Source organism: Mustela erminea, chromosome 1 (genome assembly GCF_009829155.1).
Source record: "Mustela erminea isolate mMusErm1 chromosome 1, mMusErm1.Pri, whole genome shotgun sequence".
NCBI lineage: Eukaryota > Metazoa > Chordata > Mammalia > Carnivora > Mustelidae > Mustela > Mustela erminea.
Window position 1 is genome coordinate 46,696,373 of NC_045614.1, and position 27,888 is coordinate 46,724,260.

At 39.9% G+C, this 27,888-nt stretch overlaps 1 protein-coding gene across 2 annotated transcripts in view; it reads right to left on the bottom strand.

Annotated features, from left to right (window-relative positions):
* Nucleotides 1-945: 945 nt before the first annotated feature.
* SUMF1 (sulfatase modifying factor 1) overlaps nt 946-27,888 on the bottom strand; it is a 106,553-nt gene continuing 79,610 nt past the window's right edge. Inside the window, exons 8-9 of one of the 2 annotated variants that reach the window (XM_032325722.1) lie at nt 12,410-12,469; nt 946-2,070 (exon numbers count right to left, since the gene is read on the bottom strand). In XM_032325722.1, the coding sequence (XP_032181613.1) occupies nt 1,960-2,070; nt 12,410-12,469 (171 nt within the window). In that variant the 3' untranslated portion in view covers nt 946-1,959. The remainder of the gene's footprint in view (nt 2,071-12,409; nt 12,470-27,888) is intronic. The other variant, XM_032325731.1, reaches the window with a different exon arrangement.

The following is a 27,888-nucleotide window of genomic DNA, read 5'->3' on the forward strand; positions in this document are numbered from 1 at the left end:
TGTCTGGTAACCTAGAAATGCGGTTCTTAAATGAAAGCTTGTTAGGATTTCATCTTAAATGCTTTCCAATATTATGCTGCTGCTAAAAAAGCAATTCTGAAGACTAAGCCAAAACACACCCCAAAATATTTATGCTATATCACATTCATTAACAAGAGAAGAATCTAAACATACACACTAAAAATATAACCATGTTAAAAAAAAAAATACAAGCAGGTGGGAGGTAACAAGTAAAAACAAAAACTGCATTAAGAATAAAATACCTTAGTTTTTACACTTAGCTTTTTCAATTAAGCAAATGAAATTTTTGTTTGTTTTGCCTGGAATTTATTATCAGTTGGTAAAAGTTTGCAGGGAAACATTTTGTATCCACAAAATGACAGATTAACAAATGTAGCTGAACGCCCCAGCAACACCACTGTTGTTTTTTTTTTTTTTCTAAGAGAAATATTTTAATGTTAGCAGGCCATGCACAAAAGTAGCAATCAAGTGTTGGCTGAATACTCATGAATATTATCTGACTTAATTTTTGAACAACCAACATAAAATGAGCCATTTGTTTCAAACGATGTGCTAGAAATGTCTCAGGGGTCTTCAAGGACCAGGGAATCATGCTGGGCTCCTAAAGACAGGGGCATCTGGTTAAAAGCCATCGCTCTACAACAAGGTGCTCTCCTACACGTGAAGCAGCTGTCAGGCTTTACTGGGCCACCAACCAAGGTCAAGCCCTTGCCTCTGCCTCATCTACTGAGGCACAAAGAAGCAGGGTTATAATAAGGTTCCTGGCCAAATAGGCTGGCTTGCTGGAATAAAAGTTCCCACAAACTGCTCACACATCAAAGTTATCAAGTAGCTAATGGACATGAAAGCTTTATAGCAAATAAAACACATACGCATCACAGACCTTTCCTTAAAACAAAACAACACAGTGGAGAGAAACAAAAGGAGAGTGAAGCCTGCTTGAGCAGATACCAGTTTATTCGACATAGTGCATGATTCAGAGCATCTGATATTCCACAATCAACAAGATTTCCTACTTCCCTATTATAAAATACTGGACACCCTGAATAGAGTTCATTCAAGGTTCTTGTTCCTCTTCTCCATCTAGAATTAAACAGGTTTCTGTGTAGTACACATTTCACATTCACCGAAGGCTTTGGGGAGAGGGGGGTGAAAGGCTTCTAACCACCCCCCCAGACCAAAGGCACTTAATGTTAAAAGATAAAGCACGGTAGAGTCACCCCACAGACATTCCTGCGTGTTCAGTGCTGAACTTGAGCACACCACCAGGGGCCCATGTGGGATTCATCCTGACAATGTAAAAGACACCGATTTCCTTGAAAACACAAAGTGCAGTATGAATATAAAGACTCATCACCACCACCTTTTCCACCATCCCATCCTTTTCTCAAAATAATACATAAGGGACCTCTTATTTTACATGATTAGTATCACCCAAGTTCACACATGGAAAAAAATAGCTAAAAAAATCATCTGTCATAAACTCTTACTATGAAACCACAATAGACTCTGATATACGCATAAACTCTGTGAGCTGGAGAAGGCCTCAGAGGTCATGCCGCGCATCCCCTCACTGGACAGAGGAGGTCACTGAGGCTCCGGAAGGTCAAGTGTGGGACCCTGAGGTCTAGCCCCAGTGGCATAGCCAGGGAAGAACACATGCCTTCCAAAGTTTCACTCAGGGTCTCCTCCACCCACATCCCCTTTCAAAGACTCTCCAAAGTAAGCACAGCAATGATCTCCAGAAATGCGCCACACAATAAAGCACATGGGCTGACGCAGATCAGCGATTTGGTCTCGCAAAGCGGTTCCTTTGGCCACTGGGCGGGTATGAAACCCAGAGTGGGAATTCTTCACTCGAGGCCGTTCAACATTCTGAGGAAAGCCGAGGGCAGGTCAGACACAACATCTTGGATTTGGGAAGGCTCATCTCAGCTCTTAGCCCGTGGTGGGCTGACGGTCAGCAGCACAGCGGAACCCCAGGTTGGAAGCCGAGCTGTCTGGCGTGTTCTGGCTCCGAGCAGCACAGCGGTACCTGTAGCAGTAGGACTAGCCAGAGACAGAGAGAAAGGTGAGTGTTCTCAGACTCATGAAAGGGTCTCAACTATCAGATTCATGCTATACCCAAGCAGAAGCTCTAGGGAAGGCATGACCACCAGAGACAGCACCCCCCCAGCCACACACACAAAACACCCAGTCAGCACATGTGTTTTGGAAAGGGCCGCACATTCAGAGTTTACCACATAAAATCCAATGTTTACCTTAGAAACTATGGTGTAAAGATGTTAGTGCCAGCATTATTTAGAACACTAAAGAAAACCCATGTAACAAGCAATGACTACAGAAGTTATGCTCATCCACATGTGAGATTACTAAGCAACCCTTAAAAGCCATGTTTTTATGTAATACTTAATCACACAGGAAATTCTCATGATTCACTGTTAAATGAAAAGTCAGAATACAAAACTGTGTGTGGTGTGATCGCAAGCTATATAATTACATCTGTCAAAGAAAAAAAGACTGCAGATTCAAAATGCACAATGCAAACAATAGTTATATCTGAGCAATGGAGTTTCAAATTTCTTATGGTAAGTATATATTACTTTCCTAATTTGAAAAGTTATTCTTACATTTAGAGTACATGACATTAAACCAAATAATAAAGCTAAATAGCAATTGAGAAAATATTAATTATGAACAAAATTAAGATATTATTTAATATTCAACAGAGGAGCAAAAATTAAACAGCAAGCCTAGGAAGATAAAGAGTAGAAAAGGCTGTGAAAAACATTTTTTGAAATATGTTAGTTTGAGGGGAGGGCGCCTGGATGGCTCAGTCGGTTAAGCATCTGACTCTCACTCAGGTCATGATCTCAGGGTCCTGGGATCAAGCCCCACATGGGGCTCCTGGCTCAGTGCGGAGTCTACTTCTCCCTTTCCAGCTGCCCCTCCCCTTCTTTATAGACTTTCCCTCAAATAAATAAAATCTTAAAAAAAAAAAAAAGAAATACATTGCTCTTGGATTAGCTATAAAGCTATACGTTACTGTATGAGAGATGTTTTATTATCTAGGAGCAGAGAACATATACATACCTGAGCACAAACACACACAGACATTGAGCGCCTAGCACATGCCAGGGATGCGAGGCACTGCAGGTGTCATTTCATTGAATCAGAACAGCCCAGATAAATTAAATGGGTTATCCAAGATGACATAGTTGTTGAGGTAAGTGGAATTTGAGCCCAGCTCTGTCTGGCAGAGCGCTTGCCTCTGTAGCAAAATTCTATACTCCTAGACTCCTACTTGCCCGGGTAAGAAAGCAAGACTCACCACCGGCCCCCGAAGTAGATAGTCAGTGAATAACCACAGATTACTGAATTTACATCAAAACTTGCCATATTCCCAAAACTCTTCTATCCTAGGATGGTACTTTGACACAAAATAACAGAGAATGAGAATAAAGTAGTTACCCAGTGTAGCATGAGCATTAATGTTGAGATGACCCAGTGAAACTAAAGTCCCTGTTAAGGCAGCTAAAGAAACTGCACAAAGAATCACGTAGAGTAACTTTGGGACTCATGAAGGAGAGATCCTTTGTGGAGGGGAAAATAGGTCTGTCTGAAAGAGGCTGTTTTTATTTTTTCCTTAATTCTTATTCTTTTTCTCATAGAAGTTGAGTGTTTCTAATCTTCATAGAAATTATCTCTAAAACTGCCACAGAAATTGTCTGGAGTACATCCACCATAAAAAGAAGGACATAGTGGTTTGTCTTCTACAGATAGTGAAACAATAGCAACCAATTTTCTCATTTTCCCTGTGGCCAGTGAGGAATATAACATATTATCACTATTCAGGCAGAGGAAGATGAATAAAAAGTAGGCCTGAAATAATGAAAAAACTGATGGTATCTGCTACACGACCGGTGCCTGCCATGCAATGGAAGCCCTAAAATGACTAGAGGTCATCCCATAGGAGGACGCAGCAGCCTCATCCCAGAGGCGCCTGGGTGGCGCAGTCGGTTAAGCATCCAGCTCTTGGTTTCAGGGCAGATCAAGATCTCATGGGTTGGGGGATCCACCCTTACATCAGCCTCCATGCTCAGCAGGGAGTCTGCTTGAGATTCTCGCCCTCTGCCCCTCCTCCAACTCATGTACTCACACATTCTCTCTCAAATAAATAAATCTTAAAAGAAAAGAAAAGAAGCAGCAGCAGCAGCAGCCACCTCATCCCACATAGACCCCACTCACCCAGATGCTGTGAAGCAATAGTGCTTTGGTATTTCCAGCCTAGAATGCCAGTGGATAATTCAGGGCCCCACGGTACCAAGTGTGCATAGTGAATTCTACACTGGAGCAAAAATCAAGTTCACGGGCAGGCAAGCATCCAGACATGGACATTCTTGTTCCATAACTGTACCACACATGACAAAAAACAAACAAGCATCTCCTGATTGCCTGCTGTGCACACCCATAGAGGAAGCCTGACTGTGGGCATGGTCCTGTCCCTCTGGACATCACAGGCTGGCTGATGAAACAATGACAACACATCAGACAGCTACAAAACATGCTAGGGTTAAAAGATTCTGAGGTTTTTATTAACTCAGGTAAAGGAATGGTCCCTTGTAGAAGGCCAAAGTCTTTAGGAAAGTCTTTGGAAAGACTTAGAGAAGGCAAACCTTGGCCATAGCTGGATTTACAGGATTATGGCAGTGGTCTTCGGACTTGAATAGCCTGAACAGCTTAAGAACCTACTCCTAGGCCACACACCCAAGGATTCTGACTCAGTCAACCTGGTGTGCAGTCCAAGAATTCACATTTCTGACAAGCTTCTAGGTGCTCCTGATGCTAGGGGACCCAAGAGCTGCAGTTTGGGTAGAACTCATTTATAGAATTTAGAAAGGAGGAAAGAAGGTATATTAAGTAGAGAAAACAATGACATCAGAGGCATGAAAATGGAAAAACTCAGGCAAGTTAAGGGGATAGGAAGGCCATAGCCTGATCATGTCAGAGCCCAGTTTATTTATTCATTAAATATTCGAGATGTTACAACATGCTAGATGCTATTCTGGGCATGAGGGATGAAAGGTAGAACAAGACAGAAAATCCACCTGCCATCAGAAAGCTTACATTCAACAGGGATTAGTCAGAGAACAAATAAACTGATAAATTCAAGACTGTTCCTGGGAGCGGTCAGCTTGGAAGAAAGTAAAATAGGGAGAGAGGAGTGGGAGTGAGTATGTGGCTACTTTAGACAAGGCAGCCTTGAAAGGCCTCTCTGAGGTGGTGCCAGGTGAGTTGCCCAAAGATTTAGAGAACAGTAATTCCAGGCAAAAGTAATCACTGTACAAAGACAGTAAATGATAAAAAGCAGGAAACATGGGTAGATAAAACAGGATGGTGTTACATTACAGGCAATCTTCTCAACAGAAAGAATTTGGGCTTGATACAAATGGAAATCGTGACAACCATTGTGCTAATTTACTCAGCAGAAAGAGAAAAGTCCAAGACTCTTCAGCAATTTAACCTTCGGCAAAGCCTTTCTGAATCTATTCCCCTGTTGATGAAATGGGGCTATTAATGAAATAATGTCAAAATGCTTTATCTCATCTTTACATAAAAAAAGTAAAGCATTGGCTACGTGGAAGTTATTGTAACTGTTACTTTATAATGAACACAACAGGGGCAACTGGGTAGCTCAGTCAGTTAAGCCTCTGTCTTCAGTTCAGGTCATGATCTCAAGGTCCTGGGATCAAGCCCCACATCGGGCTCCCTGCTCAGTGGGGACTCTGCTTTTCCTTCCCCCTCTTCCCTTCTCCTTGCTTGTGTGCTCTGTCTCTGTCAAATAAATAAAAGGAATCTTCAAAAATATATAATGAACACAATACTCTTAATTATAGAAACTAACGCTGACTGTCTTACTGACATTTTGGGGTTAATCTGCTTCCTCACTAAAACAAAAGCATTAGCCAGCTTCCCCACAGGTCTTAACTAGCTTCTGTTGGAAAGAGAACACTGCCAGTATCTGTATGTGGATTTACAGTTGACTCTTGAACAACATGGGTTCAAACTGCACTAGGTCCATTTACATGCATTTTTTAAAAAAGATACAGTAAAGCACTGTAAATGTATTTCCTCTTCTCCTTATAATTTTAACATTTTCTTTTCTCTAGCTTACTTTATTATAAGAATACAGTATATAATACATATAACATACAAAATACGTGTTAATCAGCTGTTTACGTTATCGATAAGGTTTACAGTATACCGAAGGTTATCAGAAAAGTTTTGGGGGAGTTAAAAGTTTTATGTGGATTTCTGATTGCATGGGGAGGTGGTGTCCCAGCTACTGCGATGTTCACAGAAGTGAACTAACTACACACAGAAGTTATTCGCTACATAAATGGGAAAGATGAGGACTATCTCTGGTAACTAAGGCATAGGACTGAGGTCTTTGTTGGATGGCACATTTCTATATGCAACTTATCTCTCAAATTAAATTAAAAAAAGATTTTAAAATAAGATGCTGCTCATATGCCACAACATTCAGGCCATAACAACTCAGAAAAATGGTGCCCGACTGGAGGACCATATTCAGAAGGATTGTGAGGCAGCTGTGACGTAAGACAGTAGGAAAGAGATCCATAACATAAAAAAGATTTTTGCCATAGCCATATTTGAATACCTTGGCACACAGAAAATAATTCCATCTAGGAGGAGAAAAGAAACAAGAATGCACTAATAAATGTGGGCAAAAAACTAAGGACAGTTTACTTAGGAAGCAGGATGAGTGGTTTTTATTGTCATTTTTTTTTTTTTAAAGATTTTATTTATTTGTTAGAGAGAGAGATATAGAGCGCAAGCACAGGCAGACAGAGTGGCAGGCTAGAGGCAGAGGGAGAAGCAGGCTCCCTGCCGAGCAAGGAGCCCGATGTGGGACTCGATCCCAGAACGCTGGGATCATGACCTGAGCCGAAGGCAGCCGCTTAACCAACTGAGCCACCCAGGCGTCCCTTTATTGTCATTTTTATGTTTATTATTTACCTTCTGATTTTTACACATTGAATTTTTTTTTGGTAAAATAATAAAAGCTTAAAATCAGTGACAACAAAAACAACTATTCCTTTATGAGATCACAGCAGACCCTAAAACCTTCCATTAGCATAAACGACTGTGTAGAACTAAACCCTAAAAAGCAAGTCCCATCATGAGTTAAAAGGTGGGAGGTCAGGACCACCATAAGAGAGTCAATTCACATCGTCATTCCATTTCAAATGAACTCTTTCACTCAGCAAACACTTATTAATAAGTAGTTCATTTTCAATTCCAATAATGGGCAACTAATAGAACACATAATTAAAAAGGAAAATGGCCTGATTTTAAATGTCCTCATTGCTTTTTCTTTTTTTCCAGCTCTACTTTTAGTACCCAAAATGGTTACTAATGATGTTAGGTCTTTGAGTGGCTAAAATATGGGTCATTTTACTAATTAAGAACATGGATAGTGGGAAGGGCCCATTTTAGCCCTTTTTCATCAAAATGGATAATTACTATATGAAACTGATCTCAATAACTTCACTAAGAAAGTGATCCTGGACTCAGCAACAATCCATTTAAGATAATGACTTACCAGCCTTGGGGCTCTGAAGTCAAGAGGGACAGCGAGGTGGTTTTTATGAGAAGAAGACTTCCAGGGATAAAGGGAAGTTTTAAGGAAAGTGTAGCTCCTTGTGAAAAAAATCATTATATAAAATCACACAGCAGAACCTGGGGTTCTCAATTTCACATCCATTGCTCTTGCTACTGACACTAGATCAACTCCTTTCCTAGTAATCTTGGTGTAAAATGGAAGGAAGGGGAGGATTTCCTTCATGTTATAGGTTGGGTTAAAGATCCCACAGGGATTAGTCTAACAGTATCCAAGAACAACAGCTAGTATTTCTTGAGTACTTACTGTATGAAATGTTCTAAGAAATTCACATGTATTAGCTCACTTAATCATCCCAATAATCATCTGAGTAAGTATTAGCATTTGCACTGTATACATACAAAAACCTGAGGCACAGAGATGATGCTAATAGTTTGCCTAGGGTCACCTTCTATAGGCAGTGGATCCACGATTACAACTTTTTGATCCCATTTCAGAGTCTGGGCTCTTAACCCAATGCCATGTTGTCGCCAGTTTTTCTTCCTGTGCTCTCTTCTCATTATCGAAGCTGTACTTTGGATAGACTTTAAACAAGTTACAAGTAACCATCGGAGCTTATGTTAGTCATGCAAGCTAGCCCTGGTCCATGATCAAAAGTTAAGTCACCTTCCAAGCAAGGTGATTCTTTTCAAAATGAATTACATTTTTTCCTTTCTATAGATTTCCTTTCTTTTACCGTTTTTACCTATGCTATAAAAATCATTTCAAGGATTCTGCCTCTCTAGTTAGTTCATTAGTTGACTCCTTATTAAAAAAACAAAACAAAACAAAAAAAACCTGAAATACCAGCCTGATGTTAAATACCTACATCATCTGCAACTAGCTTGATGAAGATCCTAGAGCTAATGTTCTTTTCTGGAAAATCCTATGGATCCCACAGTTTTATTACTCTGCTATTCTTTCTTCTGGAATACTCTCTTCATCACTCTGGGCATGACTAAATTAAAACTTATCTCTCAAGCAGATTAAGAAAAGCTAAAGATGCATAATATAAGCTCTAAATGAACCCTGAAAATTTTAAAACAAAGAGTTTTAGGTAATAAGCCAAAGGACAGAAAATGGAGTGATAAAAGATGCTTAACTAAAGAAGTGAGAGAAAAGGAAACAAAGAACAGATGAGACAAAAACGACTACAAATATCAAGATGTCAAATTTAAACTCAGCAATATCAACAACCACATTAAGTGTATATGGTACAAACAGCCAATGGAAAGGCAGCAATTATGCCAATACATTCAACAACTCAGTTGAAATGAACAAATTCCTTAAAAGACACAAACTCCCAGAGCTTAATCAAGAAGAAAGAGATATTTGCATAACCCTGTTAACTAAATTAAACTTATGGTTACCACTCTACTCCTAAATGGTTTCCTTGGGGGAATTCTACCAAGCATTTAAGTAAGAAATACTGCTAATTCTACATGAACTGTTCCAGAAAATTCAAGATAAGGGAATATTTCCCAATTCAATATCTAAACACAGCAATACAATGATACCAAAACTAGATAAGAAAACAACAGACCAATATCCATCATGAGTGTATATGCAAAAATGTTCAATATTTTAACAAACTGAATCCAAAACATATAAAAAGGTTAATACATAATAACTAAACAAGCACAGTCTTGGAAGGCAAAAATGGTTTAACATTTGAAAACTGAAAATCTAGGAGTGTAATTTACCATATTGAAAGACTGAAAAAGAAAAACCATACAAACATCTCAACAGCTGCAGAAAAGGCATCCAGCAAATTTACATCCATTTCTGATAAAAATCACAAAAAGCTAGGAAAGAAGTTAACTTCCTTGGACTTAAAAGAACATCTCCAAGAACACTACAGCTAATATACCTGATTTTTAAAAAATGTTTAACCCCTTATGATCAAAAATGAGGTAAGAATGTCTGTTCTTACCATTCATATTCAATACTATATTAGAGATTCTAGCCAACGCAACAGAGCAAGAAAAAGTAGTTAAAATATTTTAAAGGAAGTAGAATTGTCTATATTCACAGATACTATAACCACCAATGTAGAACACCCAAAAGAAGTTACAAAAACGTTACTAGTATAGCTGAATTTGCAAAGGTCACAGAACACAAGATAAGCCAATTAGATCATGTAAATGTATTTATTAATAACATATATTAGGTTAAAAGATATTTTAAAAGAATAAGCTGGGAAGCTTATGAAAATACAGATTCAAAATAAGCAAAAATTATGAAATGTTAAGGTAAACACGTTCATACGCACAACAATGGAATACTTTTAGTGTTCATGCTTAAAATGTTTTTTATAAGCATCATTTTCTCTATTTTCTTGAGGAAAACTCTTCTGGTCCTCAAATCTTACAGAGTAGGGGCACCTGGGTGGCTCAGTGGGTTAAGCCACTGCCTTCGGCTCAGGTCATGGTCTTGGGGTCCCGGGATCGAGTCCCGCATCGGGCTCTCTGCTCAGTGGGGAGCCTGCTTCCTACTCTCTCTCTCTCTGCCTGCCTCTCTGCCTACTTGTGATCTCTCTCTGTCAAATAAATAAATAAAATCTTTAAAAAAAAATAAAAAATAAAAAATAATCTTACAGAGTAAATGGATTCTCAATTTTTTTTTAAAGATTTTATTTATTTATTTGACATAGAGAGAAATTACAAGTAGGCAGAGAGGCAGGCATAGAGAGAGAGAGAGGGAGAAACAGGCTCCCCACTGAGCAGAGAGGCCAATGCGGGGCTCGATCCCAGGACCCTGAGATCATGACCTGAGCTGAAGGCAGATGCTTAACCCACTGAGCCACCCAGGCGCCCCTGGATTCTCAATTTTTAAAAGTGTCATATGTCAGAAACACAACTGGTGGTAATTAAAGTTGTGATATACTATTCTGCAAAAAGAAATTTACCTGTTTTTCATGGAAGTCTATTTCCCTAGCAAAAGTCTATTTCCCTAGCTAAAGACTGATATGTATGTGAACATTTAAAAGTGCTGGGATGGGACACCTGGATGGCTCAGTCATTAAGCATCTGCCTGGTCCTGGGATCGAGGCCCACATCAGACTCCCTGCTCGTGGGAGGCCTGCTTCTCCCTCTCTCACTCCCCCTGCTTGTGTTCCCTCTCTCTCTGTCAAATAAATAAAAAAAAATCTTTAAAAAAAAAAAAAAACTTTAAAAGTACCAGGATGACCTAGGGCAATGCTTTTAATTTCAAATTAAAATTAGAATTATAAAGATAAATTTGCCTACATCTTATCATAAATGTGGATGTAAAGCATAAACTAAACTCAAATATAAACTTCCACTTAAATAACTGGATTTAAAAACTTTTTAAAAATATTTTATTTATTGGGGCGCCTGGGTGGCTCAGTGGGTTAATGCTCTGCCTTACCTCAGGTCATGATCCCAGGATCCTAGGATGGAGCCCCACATCGGGCTCTCTGCTCAGCAGGGAGCCTGCTCCTCCCTCCCCTCGCTCTGCCTGCCTCTCTGCCTACTTGTGATCTCTGTCTGTCTGTTTTATTTATTTGACAGACAGAGATCACAAGTAGGCAGAGAGACAGGCAGAGCGAGGGGAGGGGAAGCAGGCTCCCTGCTGAGCAGAGAGGCCAATGCGGGGCTCCATCCCAGGACCATAGGATCAAGACCTGAGCTCAAGGCAGAGGCGTTAACCTACTGAGCCACCCAGGCACCCCGGGATTGAAATTTTTAAGAAATACAGAAGACACACATGTTCTCTACAGAGATTCTCTTTAGACCAGTGGTTTCCAATTTTTGCAGTATATTTTCATCCCCGAGACCCTTAATATCCTGATGCCCAGGCCACACTCCAGAGAAATCAAAATGAGATGAGGGGGGAATAGGCACTGGTCTTTTATACAGATCCCAGATGATTCTAATGTGCAATAAAGTTTGAAAACCACTGTCTTAATGTAAAATTTGATAATACACCCACTGTTAAATTAGTCACTTAATTTGAAGCTCCTATAGGTTGTTTTAAGTCTCTAACTGCCTGGTCTAACTGAATTACCATGGAAAACTTCTCGTAATAACCATCTGCAAAATGCCATCTTTGCATAGGGATAGAAAGAAGCTGAAGTGTTGAAGATACTAAAAATACATGATTTAAAGAAAAAAGGGAGAGGTGGTACTCAATTTCCAAACTCCTCAAAAATTTTACTCATGAAACACCAACTCACACTGATTACCCAAGAACAACCAGTTCTGACACTGAAATCAACCCAAAGAGCAGACACACTTTGAGACTGATGCTTATTTCATAAACCACATACATTATACCTAGAACATTTGTGATGTTTCCATCCTAGTATACCATAATCCACCCTCCTCTTCCAACTCTCATCTTAACCTCAACAGAGGAGCCGAAATTTACAGAAATCTCAAATAAATGAAGGGTGTACTTCCAGACAGACATGCTGGAAAGAGTACACAGCCACTCTGGTTTATGGGACAATAAAGGTCTCTCAAAGGGTCAAGATTTAACAGATGGAAATTGGCTAACAAGAGATCATTCACAACCTCTGCTTCTTTTCCCCATGCCCCATATCCAAATCTGAAAAGATGTCTTTTGTTTTGTTTTGTTTTGCTTTGTTTTACTTTGATGAGGGTAGGTATGTATTAGCAGAAGTGAATGAGGGGTATTTTAGGACTAATGTTTACACTGGAGTTTAATGACTTGACTTACCTTATGGCACATGTAGGATCCACCTTTCTTCACCCGGTCTTTTCCAGAAGGGGGGCCTTTCTGTGGATGAAGAGGATACATCAGTCCAGAAAGCACAGATGTTCCTCATCAATTGGTGGAGAGTTCATTTTAGTCCAACTAGTTCTTTCATATCTGCCTTTACTTTCCCCATGTTTTTCTGCCCCTGGGCCCTGAATCTGCACCCGTACACCCTTCCAAATGCCCAACTCTCCAAATCTTACCCAGGCTATATACGGTCCGCCTCAGGTTTCCACTTTGGTGAAATCTTTCAGACTACAGCAACAATCCCCCTTCTAAACCCGGTAATAGCATTTCTCACCTAGATGACTAATAAGCTGCTTGGCAGCATCTCTGATATCACCTTCTCACACTGATAAGCAAGTTTATGCTGCATAACAACTGGCTTGTTTAAGTGGACTGGCTCACCTTCTGAATTATGTTTTTGTAATCCCACTGTGCAGCACCTAATAAACCCTTTGTTGACTGAAGGATTTTGCTTTTTATCTTTAAAAAAAATGGGGGTCAGGTTGATGGAGGTATAATTTACATACAATGAACTTTAATCTTTTTAATGCTTTGTAAATGCACACATTTGATGAGTTTTGACAAATGTATAGGCCTGTAACCACTACCACAATCAAGATACAGAATACAGTCCATCCTTTTCAAAACAAGTTACATAGTGCTGCTATGAACCAAGCGTGGATGCAAATATTAACCCATGTAATCTCCATAACTTCCTTTTTTTTTCTTCAAGAATTTATTTTATTTTTAAGATTTTATTTATTTATTTGACAGACAGAGAACACAAGTAGGCAGAGAGGCAGGCAGAGAGAGAGGGGGAAGCAGGCTCCCTGCTGAGCAGAAAGCCCGATGCGGGGCTCGATCCCAGGACCCTAGGATCATGACCTGAGCCGAAAGCAGAGGCTTTCACCCACTGAGCCACCCAGGCGCCCCTAACATTTTATTTTTAAGTAATCTCTACATCCAGCATGCAGCCTGAACTCACAGCCCCGAGGTCAAGAGTCACGTGCTCCACCCACTGAGACAGCCAGGCACCCCTCTCCATTCCAAGTTCTGAGGTAAGATAAGCAAGTGGCAGAATAAGGATTCACACCCAGGCAGTCTGGCTCCAGTCCATTATGCTACCCATTTAGAGACCAAGAATGTAGAAAATTGGGCAATGCCGACAAGGGGACAAGAAGCAACTGTGGCTACCACCATAACGGAAACTGAAGCCTGAAACAGGCAGCCAAGACGCAAGAGTCTTTTTTCTAGGGAGGGCTTTCGATAAAAGTGTACTGGAAATGAACATCCTAAAACTTTAGTTACCAGCATAAGGGCCTCAACATCAGATGAGTCATGCAAAGAACATCTGAGAAGTACCAATAGCCTCCTACAAACCAGAACCACATATGGCAAGTTTGGGGGCTTACAAGGACCTTTTTTTTTTTTTTTTTTGCTTTTCCTTTGTTAGGCAAAAAGTCAATTAATCATGCAGCTGCCTGCTTTTTGTCTCCTGAAAATGAGACAAGTTCAAACAATGACGCCTATCTTAGTTTTCTTTTGTCAACTACCTAGAGTCAAGGGCTCAGACTAAGAGGCAGAGCCATGTTTTCTTCAAGCCTGGCGAACACACTGACCTGCAAATGTCAACTATGTGGCAGAAGTTCATGTTTTCTAAGCACTTCCAGGTCTTTAGAAAGGGTCACAGGCCACGCCACTGACTATTCTTCATTCCACGGCAGGGCCCCTGTATTTCCATGGCCTTAAATGCTTAATGCTATGCTAATAAACTTTCGGCGGTTAGAAATGGGCAAACTATAAGTGAGAAAAGCTACCTGCGGGAATAGTGACGGCCAGCGCAGCCTTCTTCCCAGGTGTGTCTGGAACCTAGCAGACATTGCATTACAATCTTCTCTATTATTCTAGAGAAGTCTGGAGCTGAAAGGAACACACTGCTGTCTGTGGAGCTACCCTACATAATGGCCACTGTCTCCTACCCGAACTTTCTCGCTGAGGAGGTTTTGCCGTACACTCACTGCTTCCTTCAGGTGGCTCTCGGTGCGCTGGGTTACAATGACCCAAATGACAGCTTAAACTCTGACCGGAGTATCTGATATCATGCAAGATTAAATTCTTTTGTTAGGTTACATCTAAGGACAAGAAGGAGCAGACTTGCCAATAAGAATGACTGAGAACAAAATCAGTCCCTTTCATCACCATCTCCAAGGAAGTGAGCCTGCAGTCAATAAATAAGTCAGCCATCAAAGGGACATGACCACTAATAAGAGTCATCCTGTAGCAACATAACTACAGCAATGAATGCCGGCCTCAACTGAGGTGACTGCTCAGATGATTCTTGTAAATAAAACTGTTTTTGCCAAAAAACAACACAATGTAGGATTAGCTATGACTGTTTGAAATGCTTACCACTTTGCAAAACCAACCAACCAAAACCAAAACAAAACCAAAAAAACAGACCCAAAACACAGAAAAATTACTAGGGAGGGTGTAGCAGTTTGAATAGTGTCCCCCCAGAACTGACACTCACTTAGGGCCTCAGAATGTGAACTTATTTAGAAACAGGGACTTTGGAGATTGGTAATTTTCATAATTTAGGGTAAGGTCGTACAACATCATGGTGAGCCCTAAATGCAATGACTGGTGCCCTTGTCACAGGAGGAGAGAACACAAAGAGACACCTAGAGGAGGCCATGTGAGGATGGAGGCAGAGACTGGTGTGACACAGCTACCAGGCGAGGGTTCCCAGGACCTGCCAGAAGTTGGGTTCTCCCCTAGAGATGCAAGTGGGAGGATGGTCCTGTTGGACCTTGATTTCAGCCTTGACTCCAGAATTGTGAGAATAAATGTCTGTTGTTTCAACCACCAAGTGTGTGGTGATTTGTTACAGTAGCCCTAGGACACCAGTACAAAGAGGAAATGTCCTCCTTTCTATTTGATAAAGAAAGGATCGATACATCAATATTTAAATTGTCTCTCATGATCAAGTTTGTGAATGCAGGTTAAGACCACTTAGGGAACTACCAACACTAGTGTCTGAGTGCCTCGTATTTCTGCCTCTTACCCTCCCAAGAATAGAGGCTGCAGTGTCCCATCACTTCTACTGCCTACATTAAGAATCTAAGTAAAAAACCACACACAGGGATTCTACCCAGAAACTGACAAGGACCCAAGTGACTGTTATCTCCCAAGGGACTATCACCCAGACCTGCTCTCCTCCCAGATACCAAAATTTTAACACCTCTAATGCTTGCAAAGAACAGAAAAAACAAACAAACAAAATATTCAAGTTTCTAAATGTCTGCCCCAATAATCTCAAAAGGCCAGGAAGCAGCTAAGGTTCTCAGGAAAAGAGATAAAGAAGCAATGCTCTGAGTGTTAGTGCAGGGAAATACACCCCCATTTAAAACACCTGGAAAGGCATAAAAGTTGTCAACAATGAAAAACCCACGCAAGACACCACAGAACCCTCATCAGTAAGACTGGCTTGTTGAATGAGAAATAAGTCTGCAGGAAGGACAGTGTCCAGCCTATTCAAAGCTGCAAGGATATATTTCACAGGAGCATTAACAATAACATTTTGTGTAGTCAAGAGAGATACTACCCTTCCTCTCCTTTGCACACCCAACATGATGACAAGGAAGGCAACAGAAGGGAGAGAGAATCTGACTCTTCCTCAGTCAGCAAAAAGTAAAAAAGCATTGCTGTTAAACATATTGCTTGATAACATTCCACAGTGTGGAATACTACGTGGCTGTTAAAAAGAATGAGGTACATTGAAGAAAATATAAGACACTTCTGTCAGAATATACTGCACTATCATTTTTGCTTAGACAATAATATGGAATCAAGCATTTACTCTGCTTTTCTTATACACTGAGTCCCAGTGGGGAGTTAGTTACCTGGAACGAGCGGCTGGCCCTGGGGAACAGGAGGGCGCCACAAGGGCTGCTCCTCACGGGTAATGCACTCATCCGATTTTCTTTCTCATTCTATTTGATGCACTGTTTGATTTACCTCGGGGCTTGCCTTGTGACCTAGGGATTATTTAGCAGTGTGCTGTTAGTTTCCAAGTGTTCGTAGACTTTCCTATTTTATTTCTATTCTTGATTTCTAGTATGATTCCATTGTGGTTGGATAGCATACTGTATACAACTATAACTTTTAAAAATGTACTGAGGTTTATTTAATGGCCTCAGATATGTTCTCCTTTGGTATACATTCCATGAGTTCTCGAAGGGATATTCTGCTGCTGTTGGAACAGGACCTGATTAGGTCCTGTTCATTGGTGGTATCATGGAGTTCTCTTAGATCCTTACTGATTGTCTATGTAATTATACTTTCAATTGTTGATAAAGAGGTGTGAGAGTTTCCAACTACAATTGTGGATTGGTCTATTTCTCCTTTGAATTCTTTGTTAAATTAGTTTTTGCTTCATATGTCTCAGCTATATTCATTGGTGCGTGCATATTTAGTATTAATATGTCCTTTTATTGGATTACCCATTCTATCATTACAGAATGTCCTTTGCTGACTCTGGCAAATTGCTTTGCTTTGAGATCTACTTTAATATGTGATATTAATACAGCCATGCCTGCTTTCTTTTGATTAATGTTTGTACATCTCCTTTCCCATCATTTTGTTTTCAATCCTCTTATTTCATTATATTTGAAATGAGTATATTTTGTAGACCGTCTATAGTTGGGTTTTATTTTCTTTTTTTAAGATTTTATTTATTTATTTGACAGACAGAGATCACAAGCAGACAGAGAGGCAGACAGAGAGGTTTTATTTTCAATTTACATGGCCAATCTAACTTTTAATTGATATACTTAGAGCATGTGATTTTAATGAAATCATTGATAAGTTGGGACTTAAGTCTGTCATTTTCTTGTTTTCTGTCTATTCTCTTTGATTTTGTTTCTGTTTGCTTTTTTCTCCCTTCCTGGGGATTACCCAAACATTTTTGTTAAGAAATCCATTTTTATTTACCTATAGAGTCTGAAGTTTACACTTATATATATGTATGTATATTCCCACAGTTTTATACAGAGATCACAGTTTTATATGTAGATCACAGTTTATATATTCTCACCTATATCTATATTATATATAAATATATAATATAGAAACATTAATATATATAACTGTGATGATAAAACATCAGAGTCTACTGGTGTTATTTTACCAGTTCTAGCATGGTACAGAACACTTATCTCCTTTTATATCCCTTAAGGCTCCCAGGTTTATAATGTAATTGGAGGAAAGACATCCTCTAAATATATTTAGAAACACATCAGACAATGTTATAATTTCTGCTTCAACCATCAAACAAAATTTTTTAAAAATTGAGAGATAACATTTAAAGATACCATGCCATTTCTTCTGGCCTTTATTAGTGTCCATTGTCATTCATACTGGTTTTTTCTCTATAGCCAAGATGTTCTTTTCTCTGCCTTCTTTTAAGATTTGTCTGTCTTTTATTTTCAGAAGCTTAATTATGATGTCTTGGTATGGATTTCAATGGGACAGTGCTGTCTGGGGTTCACTTAACCTCTTGAAGTTATAGGATTAAGTCTTTCTCCAAATCTGGGACTGGTCAGCCATTACTCCTTTGGGTATCCCCTTAGACATCCCCCTTCTCTCCTCCTCCAGGGCTCCCAGAACACAAATGTTATGGTCAGATGGGTCCCTGAGGCTCTATTCATTCATTCATTTATTTTCTATTTTTTCCTCTGTTGTTCACTTGGGATCATTTCTTTTGTTCTAGTTTCCAGTTCACTGATTTGTTGTTGTTCAGTCCTTTCCATTCTACTTTTGAGCCCATTCCCAAAGCATTTATTTTAGTTATTCTATTTTTCATTTGGTTCTCATCTATATCTCATTTCTTTTCTGAAACTTTCCTTTGTTTTTTTTTTTTTTCTTCATTTGTTTCAAACATATTCATAACTGCTGGCTGGAGAATCTTTATCATAGCTGCATTAAAATCTTGGGTGGATAATTCTAATACCTCTGTCATCTCAGTGTTAGCATCCATTGTTCCTTTCATTTTGTTTGCTAACTTCCTGGTTCTTGGTATGATAAGTGATCATTCAGTTGAAACCTGAATACATTTTTATTATGTTACAAGACTCTGGATCTCATTTAACCCTGTTTTAGCTGGCTTTCTGTGACCTCGATGGCAGGGGAAGAGAGGGAGCTATCTTCTTACCAGGTGAAAGCAGTAACCCAGGTTCCCCACTTGGCCTCCCCTGACACCTCAGGAGGGACTCTTGTTACTTGCTCCTGCATGGAGGTGAGAGCTCTGGCTCCCCACACAGACTCCACTTACACCCCTGCTGTCATAACTGCTTAGCAGTGATGAAAGGCCTTGCTCCCTACTTTACCTTCTCTGCTACCACCCTGGCAGGGGTATTATGGCACCTCAAACACAGCTTCATGAGGGTGCAAATCTAGGCTCCCCACTTGGCCTTTGCAGGCTTGGTTGAGGACATAGTTTTTTTTTTTAAGATTTTATTTATTTGTCAGAGAGAGAGAGGGAGCGAGAGCGAGCACAGGCAGACAGAGTGGCAGGCAGAGACAGAGGGAGAAGCAGGCTCCCTGCCGAGCAAGGAGCCCGATGTGGGACTCGATCCCAGGATGCTGGGATCATGACCTGAGCCGAAGGCAGCTGCCCACCCAACTGAGCCACCCAGGCGTCCCGAGGACATAGTTTTTTCAGCACTTTGGATATATCAGTCTAGCATCTTCTGGCTTCCATTGTTTCTGATGAGAAATCAACCATAATCACATTATTGTTGCCCATGTGTGATAAGATGTTTTTCTCTGTTTCTCAACAGTATGACTACAAATTGTCTTGGTGTGTTCTTCTATTTATCCTATTTGAAGTTATTTGAACTTTTTAGATGTCTGTAGATAACTTTCATTAAATCTGGTATTTAAATAATTTCTTCAAAAATGTTCTTCCCTTGGGGTGCCTGGGTGACTCAATCAGTTAAGTGTTTGTTTGACTCTTTCTTGATCTCAGGTCAGGTCTTACTGATTTGCCTTCAAGTTCACTGATTCCTTCTTCTATTTCTAATCTATTGAGTTATCTGGGGGAATCTTTTTTTTTTTTTTTAAGATTTATTTTATTTATTTATTTGACAGAGGAGAGAGATCAAAAGTAGGCAGAGAGGCAGGCAGAGAGAGAAGGGGAAGCAGGCTCCCTGCTGAGCAGAGAGCCCAATGTGGGGCTCAATCCCAGGACCCTGAGATCATGACCTGAGCCGAAGGCAGAGGCTTAAGCCACTGAGCCACCCAGGCACCCCAATCTGGGGGAATCTTATTTCACTTGTTATATCTTTCACTTCTAGAAGTTTCACTTGATTCTTTTTTTATCATTTTAATCTGTTTATTAGGATTCTCTGTTGACAGACATCATATTTCCTACTATTTCTTTGAATATATTTTCCTTTATTTCTTTAAATATAATAGCTGTTTTAAAGTCTTTGTTAAATCCAACACATGGACCTACTCAGAGTCAGTTTCTGTTTAACTAATCTTTTTCCTTGTATGGGTCACACTTTATTTCATTTGCATGTTTAATCCTTTTTAGGTGAAAAATAGACATTTAACTTATTTGCTCACATATGCACACAGCTAGTTGCTCTACATTTGATTGAACCATGACTGGCAAGTATTAACAGATGCTGAAGCTGAGTTATGGGTACATTCTCTCTGCTCTACTTATTACCATTTCCATAATAAAGTCCTTAAAAAAACCCATATATTCATATATGCTAACATACACATAGACTCCCTTTATAAAGAGAGTCATTAAAGAACTATTAATGTTGCCTGAGAGGAAAGAAGCATTTGGGACACAAGGATAGAAATTGTATAACTTCTGAAATCCACATTCACAAATTATTCATTTCTTAATGAGAAAAAAAGGGGGGAACATTTAGTACAATAATAAATAAGATGCTCTGGCAAGTATTGGTTCCGTTTCACTGACAGAGATAACACTGATTATTAAAGCCTGAAGGTACCTTTTATTTTGTATCCACCATCTCCTCATTATAATCAATTTTTAATACTAAATAGCACAATACATTTTTTAAAGCAGGACTAAGAGTTAGCCTCTGAAAAAGGCTTACCCACCTTATCAGAGACTTTCCTTTTTACAATCATCATCCTTTTAGGAACCAAATGAGTTAGGTGCCGCTCCCATGGTATTCAGATGCTAGCTGACTGTTAGCCTTTCAACTATTGTCAGAGTGTGGGCACATTTGGAAAGACCTTTCAGTTTAAAACTAACAAGCCTATTCTTTTTAACACTGAAGGTAATCAGAGCTGAGCAGAAAAGTTGGGAGCAGTGGATTTACCCTTGGCTGGCAAAATCTACGTTGTTCAAAATCAGAAAACGCTTTTGAGATCATCTAGTTCAGAAGCTCCCTGTCTGAGCCCTTTGTAACTGAGAAAACAGAAATGGGATCTCTTGAACAAGTCAAGATTTCAAGAAGACTCTTTTAGAGACCTCATAAAATTATCAATGAAAAAACTGGTCTGGATAACCCAAACAGGTATTTTTTTAAGGCTCTCTCTCTTTCTGGTCTTACCAGCACTATCAACATTATTTCCCATCAGCACCCCCCAGAACAATGAGGTTCTCATGTTCCCTGAAATGACACTAGATTCTTTTTGCAGAATATGCCACTAAACTTCTATTTATCTTGTAAGATCCACCTCAAGTATTATCTCTTAATGAAGAGCATTACATATGCAGTCAGACAACCTGCCTGGGTCTAAGTCACAGCTCTGACCTTGACTGTGAAACTAGTTTAAGTCTGGTAAGGCAACCCTTCTACATCCCAGGTTCTTCCCCAGCAAAATGGAGATGATAGAGATGATAACAGTATCTATTTCATTGAATTGATGTGGGGATTAAATAAGATAATGCACAAAAAGTACTTAGCAAGTAATAAATGACAAATGTGCAGTTGTTGTTATAACTATTATACAGTATTAGTTCATGACTAACTCAGGTTTCCCAAAAGTACCCATAAACTTAATAATCCGGGGGGAATGTAATTTCTAAAGAAATTCCAAAATCAAGGAGATCACTTGACCCAATTTTTCAAAGGTCAAACCCCCAAAGGGAGTCCAACTTCTAATAAAATAGCTGACATGTTAATAACCATGTAGAAGGAAAACAGACTATCCTATTTTACAATGAGAATTGCACAGCGAGTCACTGTGTGCAGAAGTCACCGCAGCATTACACTCAGCAGAATGTGAACACTTTCAAATGGTAAAACCAACACAAAAACATTTTGGGAGCCACAGAAAGAGTGGAGTGAACCTCACCTCAAAAAGTATTTAAAATTAGCTTTTGAAAACGTGATTTGCCTCTGCACTACTTTCTCTCCCCCTGCCTGGTCCAAAAGATACTATAAATACCTGAGTAGAAAACTGAAATTCATTATTTTCAATTTGACAACAGCAGCTAGCCTGTACTTAATATCATTCCTGAGAAGACTCAGTAACACTAAATATCTTAAAGTGCTTTATATACTGTGTTTTTGTCTGCAGATTAAATCCTGCTTCAAACCAACTAATGATACTAATGACAGCTTTGAAAAAGCAATGGACATCCAGTGAAGGAATGAATCAGAAAAGGTGATACATAACTACTCCTCAGTGAGTCTCCTCCATTTTACCATACTCTCCCCCTGTGCTCATGCTAGACTCCTCAGGAGTAATTCTGGATTCCTAGTTCTCCCTAAACCCCACCCCCAGCTGATCTGATTAGCTCTATCTCCAAAGCAGGTCTCTAACTGATATTAGCTATCATCTCCATGGTAACCAGTCTGGTCCCAACCACCATTTCTCACCTGGACCACTACAATGGCCTCCTAATGGGTCTTGCAGTTTCCTACATGGTATCTAATTAGAGCAAAATAATATTGGTAGAATAGGGGCACTTGGGTGGCTCAGTTGGTTAACTGGCTGCCTTCAGCTCAGGTCATGATCCCATCCTGGGATCGAGACCCTTATTGGGCTCCCAGCTCAGCAGAGAGTCTGCTTCTTCCTCTCCCTCTGTTTGCTGCTCTGTCTACTTGTGCTCTCTCTGTATCTCTCTGTCAAATTAATAAATAAAATCCTAAAAAAAAATAATATTGGTAGAATTGATAAAAGACTATGCCATGGTGAAAGAAACTGGACCCCCCTCCCAAAAAAGAGTATGTACTTTATTATCCCATTCACCTAAAACTCTAAAAAATACCAACTAATATGCAGAGACAGAAAGCAGATAATTGCTTGGGCAGGGGAGGCAGAGAGGGGCAGGATGAAGGGATTACCAAGGCACACAAGGAAACTTTTGGGTGATGGATATGTTCATTGTCTAGACTGGTGATATCATGGATATATGTGTGGCACATACTTTCTGATCTGTGTTTGTGTACACACATACACACAGATGTATAAACTTATCAACTGGTACATTTTAGCTTTGTGCAATTTATGCCAATTGGACTACAGTAAAACTGTTCTTTAAAAATAAAAACAAACCAAATTATATTCCTAATATAAAGTGTGGGATTTCTTCAAATAATCCAGAAAAAGAGGGGAGCAAGGATTAGTGGGTGGAAATACAGGTGAAACAATATTAGACATGAACTGAAAATTATTAAAACTAGGAACTAAGGACATGGGGGTATCATATACTAGTCTCTTAACTTTTGCATATTTGAAATTTTCTATGATAAAAACTTTTTTTTTAAAGATTCTATTTATTTATTCGACAGACAGAGATCACAAGTAGGCAGAGAGGCGGGCAGAGAGAGAGGGAGGAAGCAGGCTCCCTGGTAAACAGCCTGATGCGGGGCCTGAGATCATGACCTGAGCCAAAGGTAGAGGCTTTAACCCACTGAGCCACCCAGGCACCTCAATAAAAACAACTTTTAAGTTAAAGGAGAGAAAATCATAAACCAGGATAAACTAAAAGAAGAAAAATACTACGCCTTACAGAGCCCCAGACTGCTAGGAGTCCAAGACTTCCTTAGAAGTTTAAGCACAGGCAAATGTGGAGTTTAAAAGGACAGATTTTAGGGGCACCTGGATGGCTTAGTGGGTTAAGCCTCTGGCTTTGGTTTAGGTCATGATCTCAGGGTCCTGGGATCAACATCGGGCTCTCTGCTCAGCAGAGAGCCTGCTTCCCCCACCCCCACTCTATCAAATAAATAAATAAAATCTTAAAAAAAAAAAAAGAGGACAAATTTTAGTCTCCATTCTATAAGCCTGAGAAGTGGGCACATTCCTTTGAGAGCTAAGTCCTCCTTTCCCTGGTTGGCTTAAAGCTAGGCTCTCTTGCACACTTGACTTCTAATTGAGCCTTCAAGCTGGATTCAAGCTGGATATATGTGTGGCACATACATCCCACAGATAGGGTTCCCACAGATAGACTCCCACAGATAGGGTTCCAGCAGCCTGAAGTTTAGGAAGAAAGACAAATCAGCCAGCCCCCCATCTGAAGGAACTCCTACATGCTGAAGCAAAACCCTGATAAAAACCAAGCACCTGCCTCAACAGGCAGCTCAGAAGCACACAAACATGAGCAACATGTTTATCTTCCTTTTTTCCTGACACCTCCACTCACAGATCTTCTAAAAGGAGTCTCAATCACCTCCACCAATGCTTAGAGAAAGGAACTCCCCAGCCAACATTTGCTCAGAGCATGTTAACTCACCATCTCATCTGAGCCCTACAGGAAGCTTGGGAAGCAGCAAGTGTTGTAATCCCCATTTTAAACCCAAGAAATATGGAAACTCAGATACATGGAGCACCCAAGGTCCCACAACCAGCAAGTGATGGGGCCAGGAGTTGAGATCCATCCCACCTCTGTGCCTGTCCAGCTTGATTGTCCTCCAGGCTCAGCAACTCTGCCCAAAATGCATGTATGAAGGAAAGTCAAATCCCAATAACTCACTCTTTCTATCCAATGTCAAACATGTCAAAGGATTTTAAGAGTAGGCAGATGAAACCATTCCTTCAAATAAAGCTTTCTCAGGTATAATTTTTTTATCCCTTAGCACAAGGACCTATGAAGACGGGACTGCAATTTAGCTTTAGTTAGACATTGCATGAGGAGAGGAAAGTCATGATGTCCAAAGAAAGGTCAAAGAAAGAAAACTTGGCATCAGACTGGAAAGAACAGCACATTAAACACAAAAACCAAATTAACAACCTCCACAGTATTTTGTCTTTCAAACCAGCATGCCTCGGGTGGTGATTAGCCTGTTAGTGAAATGAATGAAAACAGCCATTTCTTCCATGCTATTTGTTTCACCCACGCTAGGTTAAAATCGAAGAGAATTTTCAAAACTCTATTAAATTTGCACAGATGGTGGTGATGTCTCCATTTTCCAATAAAAAATGTCACTTCAAAGCCCAAGGTCTACAGTAACAATTCTTACTTCTGGGGTAATACATAAAACCGGGTATTTAAAACACTGATTCTAGGTATAGCAGCTAATAATAGCAACTAGGACTTAACTGAGCACATATTATAAGCAGATATTTTTTCTAATGTTTGTAATCTTTAAAATGATATTCTGATATAGGTTTGATTATTGGTAGGGCAGCCATATAATTTATAGTCCAAGGAAAGATACTTCAGGGAAAAAAGTAGGAAAGCTATTAACAATTGCTCTGGGCACAGCCACAGACCACAATGTTTAGACACCTAATCATTAGCCTCATTTGATACAAGGAGATGTAAGGAGCAGAAAGGTTAAACACCTGGTCCAAGGTCACATATCTAGTAAGCCAGGGTTCGACCCAGGTCATCTGGCTTGTGCCCCTTGTGAGCTGACACAGTTTCAGATTTTTTAAAATAAATCATTTCACTGTTCAGTTTGAAGAACACAAACCTCTCCATATTTCACAAGTTCACTGGATGAAATGACCAAAACCCCAGGAGAACGATGACTCTGGAGTTTATATATTTAAAAAATGAAAACACTCATTCAATCTTGGATATGCAGGTAAAACATGTCCCTTCTCAGATATGCTTCTCTCACCATAGACTATGTGCTTATTTCACTCAGGAATAAATCCACACCTACCACAAATCCACACCTACCACAGCAGCACCTACCACTTGAACACACATACCACAGATGCTTTTAGTGGCTTCACTGACTCAAACCACCCTGGGTTTGGGGGTTTTAACCTTATACATAGAAGCAACTGTTCCATTTCACAGACCCACTGTGTAAAATCTCACCTTCCCTTCTGTATTATTGGAAAGGGTTTCAAAAACTTCCAAGGAAAAAATCATGTCCCAGAAATAAGGTGTGAGAGGAGGAACAACATGGCAGAGGAGTAGAAGACTTAAATATAATGAGGTCCCAGGAGTTCGGCTAGATAGTTATCAAACCATTTTGAACACCTACAAACTCAACAGGAGACCACAGGGAAGAAGAGCAGCAATTCTAGGAACAGACAAGTAACCAAGTTCTGGAAAGAAGGACATGTGGAGAAGGGAATCCAAAGGGATGGGAAAGATAGACCATTGGGGGAGGGGCCGGCTCCTGCCAAGTGGTAGAACAGCGGAGCACAAAATCAGAACTTTTCGAAGTCTGCTCCACTGAGGGACATCACTGCAGAGGATAAGAGGCGGGTAGAGCCCTCGTGGGAACAGTGTGGTCTCAGGACCAGCACGGTCACAGAAAGACCAGGTGTGTCTGGGTGTGGCAGAGCTGCCAGGTATCAGAGCAGGGAAGCCAACTACATAGACAGAGCTGAGGAGTGGGCTTTCAGCTCAGGGTTACCTTAAACTGTGATCTGAGGCACAGTTGGGCCACTGCTCTTCAAGTTGGGACCCCACAGGTGGCAGATCTGGGGAGACCCCTCCTTCCTCCTCTGGAAGGAATGGCGCAGGAGTGCGCTGCAGGAATCTGTGGGGTTTGGAGAGTCCGCATGGGGCCTTGCGCCAGAAATAGAAACGCTCGGTCACAGGCTGGTTGAGCACAGAGTGCGGCTGGAGACCAGGAAGATGTAAGGATTGACTCCTTTTCTCTGAGGGCGCACTGGGGCATGGGGCCCCGAGCTCTCAGCTCTTCTGGGCCGGAGATGGGATTTCATTCCCATCTTCCAGAGCTCTATGGAAAGTGCTCAGGGAACAAAAGCTACCAAGAGCAAACCCGAGCACATTACTTAGCCTGGCGCCTGGCAAGGGCAGTGCAATTCCACCACGGGAAAAGACATTTGATACTCACTGAAACAGGCCCCTACCCCAGAAGATCAGCAAGAACAACCAGCCAAGACCAAGTTCACCAATCAAAGAGAACTCCAAAACGTAAGAGCTATGGGAATACAGCACATAGAATTCATGGCTTTTTCCCCATGATTTCTTAGTCTTTCAAAGTTAAATTTTTTTAATTTTATTTTTTTCTAATTCTATTTTTTAACTTTTCTCCTTCCTATTTTAATGTTTTTTAACTATTTTATCTTATCAATACCTTTCTAAAAAATCTTTTAAAATGTTCATTGTTATAGTCATATTCTATTGTATATGTAGAATGAATATGTATAAATACATATTCATTGTATTTGACCATATTTTTTGTATACATATAGGGTTTTCTTTTTTTTTAATTTTAGGATACAATTTCTTCTAACAGATCAAAATATACCCTAAATGTAGTGCATGACTTTGTTCTATTCTCCAGCCCAATCACATTCTTTCCTCGTTTTTTTTTTTTCATTTTTCAACCAACTTCTTATATTATCAATTCCTTTTTTACAATCTTTTTAAATGTTCATCTGTATAATCATATTCAATCCCTTCATTGAATTTACCCTTATTTTGTATATATGTAAGTTTTACTTTTCTTAAAATTTTGGGAGACAGTTTCTTCTAACAGACTAAAATGCACCCCAAATCAGGTGTGTGGCTCTGTGTTATTCACCAGTTTATGTATGTACGTGTGTGTGTGTGTGTGTGTGTGTGTGTGTGTGTGTGTGTGTGTGTGTGTATATATTTCTTTCTTTTTTCTTTTTCTTTTTCCTCCTTTCTTCTCCCCCCAGTTTTGGGTCTCTTCTGATTTGGTTAGTGTATATTTTTCTGGTATTGTTGCTATCCTTTAAGTATTTTGTTCTCACATTCATCTATTCTTTTCTGGATAAAATGACAAGGCAAAAAAACTCACCTCAAAAAACAAAAAAAACAAAAAAAACAAAACAGGGAACAAGAGGCAGTGCAGACAGCTAGGGACCTAATCAATTCCAGACACTAGTAACATGTCAGAACTAGAGTTCAGAATGATGATTATCAAGGTGCCAGCTGGGCTCAAAAACAGCATGGAAGATACTAGAGAATCCCTACCTGGAGAAACAAAACCCCTTTCTGGAGAAATAAAAGAAAAATATTTTAAAAATTTGAA